The sequence below is a fragment of the Cupressus sempervirens genome, chromosome 4, assembly GCF_028749045.1.
Source record: "Cupressus sempervirens isolate cs-2001-9-10 chromosome 4, ASM2874904v1, whole genome shotgun sequence".
Taxonomy (NCBI): domain Eukaryota; kingdom Viridiplantae; phylum Streptophyta; class Pinopsida; order Cupressales; family Cupressaceae; genus Cupressus; species Cupressus sempervirens.
Genome location: NC_143121.1, coordinates 3,320,492 through 3,334,294, shown reverse-complemented (window position 1 = coordinate 3,334,294; position 13,803 = coordinate 3,320,492). Strand labels below are relative to the sequence as shown.

Here is a 13,803-nt window from a genome sequence, read left to right as displayed (position 1 = left end):
CTTAACTAGTTGTAAAAAAAAGTCAAATTATTGAATGCCTTTAAAAGACATTTGATAAATGTAATTCATATTAGAATAATAGTCTAATTGAAAATTAAAGATCCTCTTAAAATATAATTTATAATATATTAAAATTAAAAATTTACAAGATTTCACAAATGCCATCCAAATCATCCTCGATCTCAAAACAAACAATAATGATTACGATATACTATTTAAAAGAACAAAAATTGAAAGCTAACTTGTGCATGAGACTACAAGACTACCATTACCTTTATTATTATTATATTATAGTCTTTAGAATTGCATCATAGCTGAAATCATAGATTTATCTTTACGCATCTCACTTAAAGATTACACTTATTTAGAAATCCTAACACACACAACATAGCATACTCCAAATACATACTGCCAACAATCAACTACACTCGCGGACTCAAACTATTTGCTCCAAATTTTAATATTTTTCCAGCGAGATTCCACACAAGATTAAGAATTCTTCTGAGCGTAAACTCCAGACTTAAAGTAATAGCTATCACCACCTGTAACATTAACTGTTAATGTCTCCTGTCCATCTGCAAACACGGAAACTATCCTCTTGTCTGTGTCATGGATCACATTGAAATGAATCCACCTATCATAGATATTTGACACCATCACTTTTGAATGGTAATATTTTATATCTCCATCGATAACAAATAACATTAACACAGTGGCGTGTACAACAAAGCCATGAATTTGCATCACGCATACTCCATTTGATCCCAGCGGAACATACCCATCAGCCTCAAATTGCCATATACCGCTCTTATAATCATATCCCTGCATTTTCACAAAACCCTAATTGTCATATCCATGCATTTTTTCACAAACCCTAAGTTGAAAAAATATATAGATGACAAAACTCCAAGTTCAACAAAAGATGACAGCTTCTTCATGTCCTGTTCTTTCTTATTTTCGTGATGGATTAAGAGTTGTATATCTAGAAACACAATAACATCGTGATGTTAATGATAGATCACAATTATCTTAAATATTGCTTAAAAATATATAAATAAATATATTTAGAAGTGTTGTGTATTTTTAGATTCTATTGTTTCAATATTATTTCCATCAACATTTGAAATCATAGTCAACGGTCCATTATCATTATTGGAATGAAGAAAGTTGTAGGAGGAAATTAAAATGAAGAGATGAAGAGAGCTCCTCTTTGAAATGTTGATTTCATGTAATAGAATTAAAGAAAAAGTAATAGAAATAAAAAAATCTTAATATATATTAAAAACAATTCATTATAAGAAATATCCCACTAATCTCACACATTAATTAAACCCAATTCAAATTCACAGTTACACGTAGAAATCTTATACCAGAAACATTGTAGATGGTGTAAATAAGATTGAATTGAATAGAAGAATAGAATGAACTTACCTGTATGCGGATTTCTGTTCTTGGATCCGTTGTGCTGTCTGGTTTAAAGGGTTTGTCTTTGTTGTAAACCCACATGGAATGGACGCCATCTATGTAGCTGTAACGCTCGGATACGTTCTTATCATAAGGTTTCTGTATCTTAAAATTTTCATCGGTTAAAACATGCTGAGTAAACCCATCAGTCAAAGACGCGGCTGAGACTCCATATCCACTACCTATACAAAGAAAAATCCCACAGAAAAGCCCAAACTTCCATGTCATTCTGTAATTTCAAGGTTTGGAAATATCCACTACCTATACAAAGAAAAATCCCATAGAAAAGCCCAAACTTCATTGAGTATTACATACAATCCTCTGGGTATTTACAGGGAGAGCATATTGTATTGCAGTTTTGAAAAATTGAGGTCCGCTTAGGAGATGGAAATCATTGGTCCAGGAAACATGGAGGCGTCCGTCTAGTAAAATATTATTGAAATTAAATTAAGTAATAAAAGGATGATGTAAGGAATGAGATCACTGTCACGAGATATTTTAATGAACCTTGTCAATCCTCGTTCAATAACTTATTGTAAAATTGTTGGAGTATTATATTAAAAACTTTAACACATAAAACATAAAGCACTTTGAAGTGTCTTTAAAAAATAACACATATGCACGATATAATAATTCTGGGTCGTGTCCGTTGTATTTGGAGTTAGCTTCGTCATGCGGCCGGACTTGTGGATTTGGCTGGATATTGCTGGCTCTGAGAACACTAACTTTTGACGTCGTCCTAAACGTTCAGGAGACATTAACCTCTGCACCGTTTTCCAAACTCTTTCCACGCCTTGTGAGGATCAATACAAGTGTTCATTCTTGTACATTTATTAAATAATAAAATACTGAACATATCTATGATGCTACTCTAAAATATTGAACATAGGGCTGAACACAGAATTCAGAGTTTGAAAATTCACAGCCTCTGCTTAAAAATAAATAAAACTAGACATACAAGTATTTAGACATATTTTAACAAATCAATTATTTGTTTTAAAAAAAATTAAAACTAAAATTTAAAGATATATACATATTGAAGAGCATACATTATTTTCATAAAAAAAGACAACTAACCAATATCATCTCTAATCTGCCTTGATGTTGGGTGGGCTCACAATCTATTCATGAAGATCAAAAAATTGATTTGTTGGGATTGTCTTGGTGAAGATATATTGTAGCTTATCTTAGTATTTATGTGCTTCAATTCATCCTCCCTTTTCTATACCAAATCATATGAACTAATACTTCACATTAGAAGGTTTTGTGTTAATTTTTTGATAACTTACACAAATCATTGTAGGCTGAATTCGCTTATCCCAAATTTCTTCAAGAAATGTTCTAATCCAAATGGCTTATATACCAACTAAAGTGACTGCAATATATACTGCTTCTATAGATGAGAGATAAACTATCGTTTGCTTGCTTAAACTCCATGTAATCAAGCTAGAATCAAAGGACAAACAATTTCCAACTGTTGACTTATAGTTATCAACACTACATCCCTAGTTGGAATCACTATAGACAACAAGATTTAACCTTTTAGAAGAGTAGTAATATGAATATTAAAATTTATAGTTCCTTTCACTTCTCCTAAAATCCTCTTGGTTGCCTTCATATGTACCTTTGATGGGTCCTTCATGTACCTTGAAATAAATGAAATTGAATAAGCAATGACATGTCTCGTGTGGGTTACAAATATTAAATTTCCAACAATTCTTCAAAATTCATCTTATTAGCTAATTTAACACCCTCTTTTCTACACAATAGAACTTCATGAGCACTTGAAGTAGGGGTTGGATTACTATAAACCATATTAAAAAAATCAACATATCATTTTCATATCTTGTCTGACAAATAATTCTTATTATCTTTACCTTGATAAACTGAAAAAAAAAATTCATGATAGCCAAATCCTTTATCTTGAATTCATTCATCATAGGAGCTTTGAATTCATCTCTCATTTTAGAATTACTATCCATCTACAAAATATCATCAACATACAATCTTATGATGATAATAACATTACCTTGTTTCTTGTAGTAAAGGGTAGTTCACTCTTCCTTCTCTTGAAACCATTCACCTAAAAGTGGCGTAGGATCACACCTAGGCTACCTCCATTGTTTGAAAGATTTTGGTTTGTACTTGACTCTAGCCAAGTCAAGAGCATATATTAGTTTCCTTGAAGACCTTAGAAGGTCATTTTCAATGTTGGCTAACTGAATTAGTCACTGGGACTAAGCTCACTAACTAGCCATTTTTAGTTGTTATTTCAATTTCTTAGTGCTATTGTGTTGGATTCTTTAATGTATCTTAGGCACATAAATCTTGTTAATGGGTGTTATTATGATGCCTTAGGTTCATTAAGCTAGTTCGTTCCTTAGAATCTCATGAGGAGAGAGGTCCTAAGATATAGGATCATGGCTTAACAAAAAGTCGCCAAATGTTGTAAAAATGTTGTCATGACAACATTTTCTATTATTGCAAAAGTTGCATGCAACATTGTTATCCTTGGATTCCCTAAAGTATAGGATATGGTGCTTGACCAACATGCCTAAAAACATGGATAATGGAATCTAAGACCATTTAGGGCTCAAGATTAGAAGTGTGGGTAAGTGTAAGAAGTTTGGTGAATACAAAATAGTGTTTTGCAATACTATTTTGTGAGGAACCCAAGCTTTTCATTGTGACAGTGACATTATATGGACTGAATCTTGAAATTTATCTTTTGATTTGAGTAATGTAGGATGTTTAGAGACTTTTTGATTCAGTAAGCAAGTTGATATGAGTTAGTCTTGTTGCTAGGAGAAAATTAGTTTAGTTTAGACAATGTGTTGCTCCCACTTGAGATTCAATCCTTGAAACTTTGAAAATGTGGATTAATCTTAGACTAGAGCCATTGTACATTATGTATATAATGATAGGAGTCCAAGGAAGTGGTGCTACTATTTTAAAAGACAAGCACTAGCCAAGCTATGAATGTTTGGTTAGAGGTTTGATAGTGTTGAATCTAATGATTTAGTGTAGGGCATAGAAGTATTGTAAGGAACAAGTATAGTTCTAGGAAGGGGATAGTCATATTTTGACATGTTATGATGATTGAGGTCATACCAATCCATTTGAGTGAGTTTTCAAATAATTTTACAGTCTTGTCCTAGGAAATAGGCCTTCTAGTCCTATTAGACCTAGATAATAGGAATCACCTGTATGGACAACCTAGGAGTAAGGGTGCTCAAATCTAGAAATTATTTTCCAAGTTTCTTGGATATTTTTGTCAAGAAAGAGCTTTTAGTCATTTTCAAGGGCTAATTGGTATTAGGCCTAATTAGGCATCCTAGAGACCAAATCTTGATATCGATAGGAAGAAGGCTTGAAGATCCTTCTAAATGGAAACAAATGCAAGAAAATGGAGTGTTTTAATGTTGATGGATGAACCTACAATGAAGAATTGAGTTTGTGAGAAAGTTGCACTTATAGCTTTCTAAGTGAGTGTGGAGAAGAGTATTAAAACTAGGGTGTTAGTCTTCTAAAGGTAAGCACCAAGGATCAAACTCTTGGAGAAGAGTTTGGATTGGTATTAGTTAATTATCTAATCCAATCAAGGAATTAGGAGGATTAGGTACCTAGAAGAGACAAGCCAGGTCTGTTGAGAAGCAGTGTAAGCACCCCTTGGAACACATACACTAGATTGCTATCAAAGATTGAATTGATTAGGCTTGTGGTTGATGTTGCAACCTACTAAAGCAGTAGGAAAGAATACACTAGGTTGAATCATGCTTACTAATTTTGAATTAACCAAGAAGGTTGAGGTACAAGTAGAAGATAACAAATTGCTAAGGGAGAGACTAGCCCAAATCGAGCAATTCCTGGGTGAAGTCTAAGACAAAGTTGATAGTGTCAAGGAGAAGATTGATCTAAAATAAGAAGAGGAAGAAAAGGAGAATGAATTGGAGTGGGAGGAGGAAGCACCAATACCTAACCTTGTTCTTCCTAAAGAGCCATTCTTAAAGGCATTAAAAGCATTGCGTGGCAAAGCTTCAGAAGGAGTGTCATTATTTAGTGGGCAAATGGATCAAGATTTAGTTGTGGATTGGATTGACAACAATGACAACCATTTTTAAGGTGATGGTATCTCTGAGGAAAAAAATTTATGGTTGCACAGTCTAGATTATGAGGTTCAACTCTTACTTGGTGGAAGTTTATGAAAACTAAAAGAGAAAGGGATAGAAAAGGTCCTATAGTTACATGGAAGGGTATGGTAGACAATGTGAAGAAGATCTATCTTCATGATGACTATGTAGTTTAACTTCATAGGAGGAGACAAAATCTTAGACAAAAATATTTGGATGTCCAAGCATATACCAAAGAATTTCAAAAATTGTGTTTGAGGTCCAAGGTAGTTGAAGGTAAAAGCATCAACCTTGCAAGATATTTGAATGGCCTCAAATGGGCTATTCAAGAAGAGATGACGGTAGTAAATTTCGAAACCATTAAAAAATGTTACCAAATGGCCTTGAAGATAGAAGAGAAAAGAAAGAGGAATCAAGAAACCTCTAAAGGAAAAGATAAGAGAAAGGATAGTAGAAGTGAAATTAAGAGGTGGCTATGGTGGGAAAAGTTTAGATTCAAGGGCTCAAGGTGAGGTAAAATTTAGTGAATAGGAAGAAGGAAGCTCAAGTAGAGGTGGTAGAGGAAGAAACTCTAATTCTAGAAGAAAGAGTGGAAGACAAGGAGGAAGAGGAAACTACTTTTCCAATACGAAATGCTACAATTGAAATCAGATGGGGTACCTAGCCTATAGATGCCTAGAGAAAGGTGGTTCATCACAAGGATGTCACAAGAGGACAAACATAGTTCAAGATGAGTCCAATATAGTAGACAGGCATTTTGAAGTACCACTAAATTCAAAAGAAGTTGAGAACCTCATGATGAGGAGAACTTTGATCAAAGATCCACTAAAGGAAGAGCCAAGCCAAAGAAGATCTTTGTTTAGGGTAAAGTACAAGATAATGGGCAAAGTATGTAGGGTCATCATTAATTCAAGCTCAATAGACAACATTATATCAAACGAAGCAATATCCCACTCCAATCCTTATAAGGTCATCCAGCTAAACAAAGGCCAACATGTGTTAGTAAATGAGCAAGCATGGGTAGAATTTAAAATTGGAAGGTACAAGGATAAAGTTTTGTGTGATGTATTACCTATGGATACATGTCATTTTCTCCTAGAAGACCATGGAAATTTGAATGCCAAGCTATCCATGATGGAAGAAAGAATTCCTAAACTTTTAAGGACAATGTGACCTTCAAGATATAATCATTGTTGGAAGATGCTGAAGCAAAGACAACTGGTCCAAATGTATTTATTATGAGTAAAAAGGAGTTCCTACAAACCATGGGAGAAAGTGAAGGTGTAGTATTTGCATTGGTGCTAAGACCAAAGGAGGTAAATGAAGGCAAGGAGACTAAGAGGGAAGAGTTACCTAAGGAGATTCAAGGTATGTTGCAAGCTTACCAAGGTATTGTAAGGGATGGACAACCATTAACCTTACCCCCTAAAAGAGCCATAAGCCATAGGATAGACCTTATCCCATGAACTACCCTACCTAACAAAGCAGCCTACAAGATGCCCCTCAAAAAAATGAGGAAATAGAAAGAGAAATAAAAGAACTCCTAAACCAAGGCCTAATTAGGAAGAGTATTAGTCCATTTTTTGTACACATTGTACTTGTACCTAAGAAAGGAGGAACTTTGAGGTTTTGCATTTATTGAAGAGCTATAAATAGGATAACCATAAGGTATAGGTTCCCTATCCCTAGGATTGAAAACCTAATGGATTGCCTAAGTGAAGCTAAATACTACAACAAGATAGACTTGAAGAGCGCCTATCACCAAATAAGGATACATGAAGGAGATGAGTGGAAAACAATCTTCAAGACCAATAAAGGGTTGTATGAATGGATTGTCATGCTATTTGGATTATCTAATGTCCCATCCACATTCATGAAACCCATGAATGACGTTCTAAAAGATTACATAGGCAAGTTTGTAGTTGTGTATCTAGATGATGTACAAATCTATAGCAAGACAAGGAATGAGCACCTATAACATCTTGACATTGTTTTCTAGAAGCTACATGATGAGAATTTGATGATCAACTTGGAGAAGTGTGAGTTAATCAAAATAGAGCTAGTGTACCTTGGGTTTATTCTATCACATGGTTCGCTAAAAATGGACCCAAGAAAAGTGGAGGCTATCATGAATTTTCCTATTCCAAGGTCAGCAATAGAGGTAAGGATTTTTCATGGTCTTGCATAATACTATAGAAAATTCATAAGATAGTTTAGTGTAATTTGTGCTCCTATATTATATACTATTAAGGGGGGAATGAAAACTAAGTTTTTATGGAATGATCATGCTAACAATATCTTTGAGTTACCAAAGGAGAAGAAGCTACTCAACCTATTTTAGTGTTGCCATGCTTTGAAAATCTTTTCACTATTGAGTGTGATGCTAGCAATGTAGTAATTGGGGTTCTTCTAAGCCAAGAGGGAAAACTAGTAGCCTTTCATTTTGAAAATTTGAGCGAGGCTAAGAGGAAATACTCCTCATATGATGTAAAAATTTATGCATTGGTCCAAGCTCTAAGAAAGTGGAGGAATAACTTGCTTCCCAAGGAATTCATTGTGTATTTAGACAAGAAAGCACTTAGTTTCTTGAATTCACAAGAAAAGTTAAGTCATGAGCACATGAAGTCAGTTCAATAACTACAAGAATATACCTTCAATATCAAGAACAAGAAGGGTGTTCTAAGCAAGGTGGTAGATGCATTGTCTAGGAGAACACTCACAATAAAAGAAATTCAGTTGAAAAGTGTGTGGATAGATCATTTGAAGGATCTATATGTAGATGATGTGGAATGTGCTGACATATATAAGGTATGTGCTGAATACAAGAATCAATTTCATAGTAGTTATGTTGAATATACTTTGCAAAGTGATCTCTTATTCAAGGGTAATCTATTGTGTGTTCCTAGAGGCTCTATTAAAGAGAATTTGGTACAAGAAAAGCATAATGGTGCTTTGAGTGGCCATTTTGAAATTACTAAGACCGAAGAACTTGTTTCAAAGTTTTGTTATTGGCCAAGGATGAATCTTGATGTTAGGAGGTATGTGAAAAGTTGTGTTATTTGTCAAAAAGCCAAGGGCACTTCTTCAAATGCATGCCTTTACCAACCACTACCTATTCCTACTAGACCATGGGAACGTTTAAGTATGGATTTTATAGTTGGGTTACCCAAGACAAGAGGAGGCATGGATGGTGTGTATGTGGTTTTGGATAGGTTTAGCAAAATGGCTCACTTTGTGCAATGCAAGACCACTAATGATGCCACTCAAATAGCCTCTTTATTCTTCAAGGGAATTGTGAGAATCCATCGGTTAGCTATCAACATTGTGTTAGATATGGACATTAAGTTTATGAGTCATTTTTGGAGAACTCTTTGGCAATGATTGGGCACCAACTTGTCCTTTGGATCATCCTACCACCCCCAAACTAATAGTCAAATTGAGGTTTTTAATAGGAATCTTGTGAATCTTCTAAGATGTTTGACTAAGGAGTATGGACAACAATGGGATCAGTTTGTTGGACAAGTTGAATATGCCAACAATGACATCATACAGATCCAAATGGAAGAGTCCATTTGAGATAATTTATGGACTACATCCTAGGGGTGTCAATGAGTTGAGAGATTTGAAAGATGGAGTGAAAGCAAGTGGGTATCTGGTTACCCAAGACAAGTCTTCCTTTTCTCACCTATTCATTATGTCCATTAATATAAACATAAATCTCAGTCTTAGACAAAAAAAAATTCTTTACAATATTTCATTTCAAGTAACTAACATGCACAAGGAAGGTGTTAATCTCCCCCATACATAAGAAAATCTCCTAAAGGATAATATCTCCCCCAAAGAATGTCACTCTTCCTTAAAGGATATTTTTCATGTACATATGTCTCCCCATTTGACATTAATGAAAAATATATCATTATGTCAATTCTTAAAGTTGAATCATTTCCAAAACAATTTTTTCAATACTAATACCATATTCATTCTTTACTCAACTCAAACACATATACTCCCCCATGGGAGTAGCATCAAACATCGAGTCTAGGTAAAGAAATAGTACTCTCCTACCAAATGAACTAATGCAATATCTACATCAACTATGCTAAAATAGATTTGTACATAACCCTAAGAATACCTCTCAAATAATAAAATGTGTCATTAGCCAAAGGTTTTCCCCATCTACTCATTTTTGTTAACATATTCCAATCTGATGTCTTTTTCCACAAGTTTCTCTCTCAAAAATTGATACTTAATAATAATCTTCTTTGTCTGTGAATGTAATTCTAGATTCTTTGACATACTTATAGTACTTGTGTTATCACAATGTATGATAACATTCTCAATGAATTTTATCCCAATGTCTTTTAATATATGCTTGATCTAAATAATCCAAATATAAATTTTTGTTGTTGTTACATACTTTGCTTCTACTATACTATAAATACAATTGTGTTTCTTGCTTAGTGAAGAATCCAATCTTCCTCCCAAGAAGAATGTTTCACCAGTCGTGTTCTTTCTCTCATCTACAAGTATAATTTAGACATTCGATGGTTCAAAATATTTTGGGAAAGACTCATATGTCTAGTTCAAAAGCTCAATGTGGTGAGACCTTCGAGTGTTACCTTAAGATGGTCAGATGTTGTCCAATGTTGGTATCTATATGAACCCAATGATTCAAAATTTTAATTTATGCATTTCAATTTCTTTGAACTAAAGTTCAAAGTAGTCCAAAATTTTTTGATTTGTATAAAAAGATTCATAGGTTCAGAGGTTTACATTGTCAAGTTTGAAATATAGTTTAGTGCTTTAAGGATTTAGGTTTATATTGACCCCATCGTTGATCAAGACCTCAAAATACATGTGTTCAAAGTATCCATCAATGTGTAGTTTTTAAATTCAAGGTTTTAGCATACAGCTTCAAACACTCCAAATCTAGGATTTAGAGATTAATGGGTTCAAAGTTTAGGTTTGGACTCAAAGAAACATTCAATGTCTCAGAAGTGTAGCTCTATAATTTGGTAGTGCAAGTAGAAATTCTCATGAGTTCATTTTCAATGTGTGGCAATTTGAATCTAAGAGGTCTTTCTATTCATAAATGAGGATCGTGTCATTATGGGCAGTCATGTTACATAGGGGCCTATTAACACTAGCAATGAGTCAAGGTTTACATCAAGTAAGTCATGGTGCCCCAAAGACACAATTTTTTATCATAGTAACCTCCATTTCATAGGATTAGCAGATGATCCAAATAGGACAGTTATACACTCTTTGACTTCCATTAGAAATAAATTTTATACTAACGCTTCTATCGGCCAAGACCACATGTAATGGAGATGCTTGGGCATGTGTACCAATCACTCAATGTAATGCCATTCAACATCCTTTCAAGGGAGTGAGGATTGTGTCATAACACATGAGAGTTGGTTATATTTCGGTAATCTAAGGTGACAATGAGAGAACTCCAAGACACAATAGCAAAAAAAAATGATCAAAAGTTAGGAAGCACAAGAGGTTCATGCTAGTCATTTGATGAAATGCAAGGACTTTCATAGAGAGGCTTGAGGTAGTGATAGTGTAATGCTTCATTTTGAATATATGCACAGGCTCAATAAAGTGCCTTCTAACCCAATCTATCACTCTAAATGAAGGACAAGCTAGTCAAAGCACAGTTTCATTTTAATGGTTGAGAAAGTGCAAACAGAGCATGTGAATCCATATTTCACAGCATAAGCATTACATGTTTTTGTATCCCTTCATTGATATTCTTGGTTCAAGTTTTTGGTGGACGTAGAAATCATTGATGGGCATGTGAACTGTTTGACAAAATAATGAAGTCAACAAAGCCAATGACAAGGATGATATTAGCTACGATGAAGGCATCATTTCAATTAACATGAATATTATCATAGATGAGGACTTTCGTGTATTCATTGATAGGGTCCCAAGTATAATCCACCTTCACAACATGAGAAAAAGCATGGGAATTTTTTTCAAGGGTCTACTGATGGTTCAACATTCCATAGCCAAATATAATATTTTAGTAGAGTACAAATAGAGACTCCATGGTATGGATGGAATTGAAGAGGCCTGAGGCTCTTGATTGAGTCATCTTTATGTCAAATATTCTTTAACATTCTGGTTATCATCTTTCATACAAAGAAGCCAAATACAAAAGAGATACTTGTTTTAATAATGTCTAGCCTTATAAGCCAAACATTATATGGCTAATTAGAAACTTGATAGGTGATAAAAGAGACATATCATGGAATCCAAAAACGAAATAATTCAAAAGCATTGAAGTAGTTATTCCAAGAAGCAATTATCATAGATGACTAGTGACATTATTTATTGCAAAGACTATAAAAGACAGGTTATTCCACCTTCTCTCCCCAAGACTGCAAACTGTGTGCTACAACAAGAGGGGAAGTTTTTTCCAGATTGATTCTAGCTCTTTAGAGGTTGTAAGAAGTAGAGCATGTGTTCATTTTATTTATCTAGACCGTGCATTAGAAGAAGAGGGGAAATTTTTATTTTGAATGTAATGCAGAGAAGAGATTTATTTTTCCTTTAGATTATGATTTTCTGATGCGATATGTAATAAGATCTTTGTTATTTTCTACACTCTAGAGAAGGGACATTTGGAAGATAACTATATATCAAAACTTGGGGTTTGGATAGATTTCTTCCCACTGATCGTGACCTTTGCATAGCTTTCAATTTTCTCTAAAGTGCATTTTAATGTCACTTTTTTTTTATTATGTTATCATTTCAAGATATCATTAAAAAATACGATTCTTCATTTTCTCAGGGGGACAAAACATTTATACTTCTTTTATTTTCCATTTATTTTGTAATGCAACATTTAGGCCAATGAACATTGTGTTACTTGCTGTTCATTTCCTTTCAGTTACTTAGTTTTCTGCATCTATTTCATGTTTATGTATAGATGTTTGTAAACCTTTCTTACTTTTAGGTTAAAAGCATTATTAGTTGTAGTGTCTTTGATTCATTGTAAATCATATATGAGGAGTTGTACCCAGATAAAACACTCTTTCAATCGTGAAGCGACCCAACTGTTAGTGCTAATTTAGTCTTCTTATTTGGGCATTTAAAGTTAATTTATATGTATTTTCTTGGAAGACAATCTATTCACTAACAATATTAAATTTCTAAATGCTTCAAATTTTGACATCATTTGACAAGAAATTTAAAAAATAGGAAAAACACTTCCCCTTTTTGCCCAAAAGTGAGACCCAACTTCTTGTACTTACCCCTACACTTCATGCCTAATCATCATCAACACATGTACATAAAGTAAAATCATGTGATCTATCATATGATAATCCATAATCAAGTGTTCCTTTCAAATTTAAAAAATTTTATTTTAATTGCTACATATTGTGTCTCTTTAGGATCTACCTAAAATCTTTCCACAATTCAAACTACATTAATTATATATGAAGTGTAGTATGTGTCAAATATTGCAACCCTCCACTCATAGATTTGTACATTTTATGTTCAATGGGAGGGGGATTCATCTTTTATAGATAAATTTCATCCAGTTATCATAAGCGTTTCAATAGATTTACAACTTTCCAATCAAAACATTTTTAACAAATATCTAAAAAAAATTGTTTGTGATATAAGAATGCCATCTTTACTTTGTACAATATGCAATCCCCATTTCTCCAATCACACTCATCTCAAATTCTCTCTTCATTTCTTCTAAAAATATCTTGCTAGCTTCATCATTACCTTCAAAAATGATATCGTCAACAAATACTTCAAGACTCAATAAACATCATCATTCTTTCTCAAATATAAGTTTGTATCAACATTGCCTTTCAAAAATCCCAAATTTATCAAATATAATTTTCTAACTATTTGTTTTAGTCCATATAATGCCAACTTTAATATGCAAACCATATCCTCTTTACAAGTGAAAGGAAAACCATTAGGTTGTTCAATATATACCTCCTATTTAAGTTCTTCATATAGGATATCTGACTTGACTTCCATTTGATAAAGTATAAAATTATTGTTAGATGCATATGTGATGCAAGATGCCAAAAAAAGGGGTGCGATCAAATTTTTAAAATAAAAAAAATAAGAGGAGAGAGAAAGTAATGAAAATTAGAGGAAAATAAATAAATAAAATAAACAAGGGGAAAAAAGGAAATTCTATTTTCAAGGTGCATAGATGATGTAAAAA

At 33.5% G+C, this 13,803-nt stretch overlaps 1 protein-coding gene across 1 annotated transcript; it reads right to left on the bottom strand.

Moving 5' to 3' along the window:
• Positions 1–444: 444 nt before the first annotated feature.
• On the bottom strand, positions 445–1,773 carry LOC149559638 (citrate-binding protein-like). Its single transcript, XM_089823485.1, has 2 exons — positions 1,432–1,773; positions 445–822 (listed from the first exon to the last, which is right to left on the bottom strand). Exons 1-2 carry the CDS (start codon positions 1,690–1,692, stop codon positions 490–492), a joined length of 594 nt encoding a protein of 197 aa, XP_089679611.1. The 5' UTR covers positions 1,693–1,773; the 3' UTR covers positions 445–489.
• Between the last annotated feature and the right edge of the window lie 12,030 nt (positions 1,774–13,803).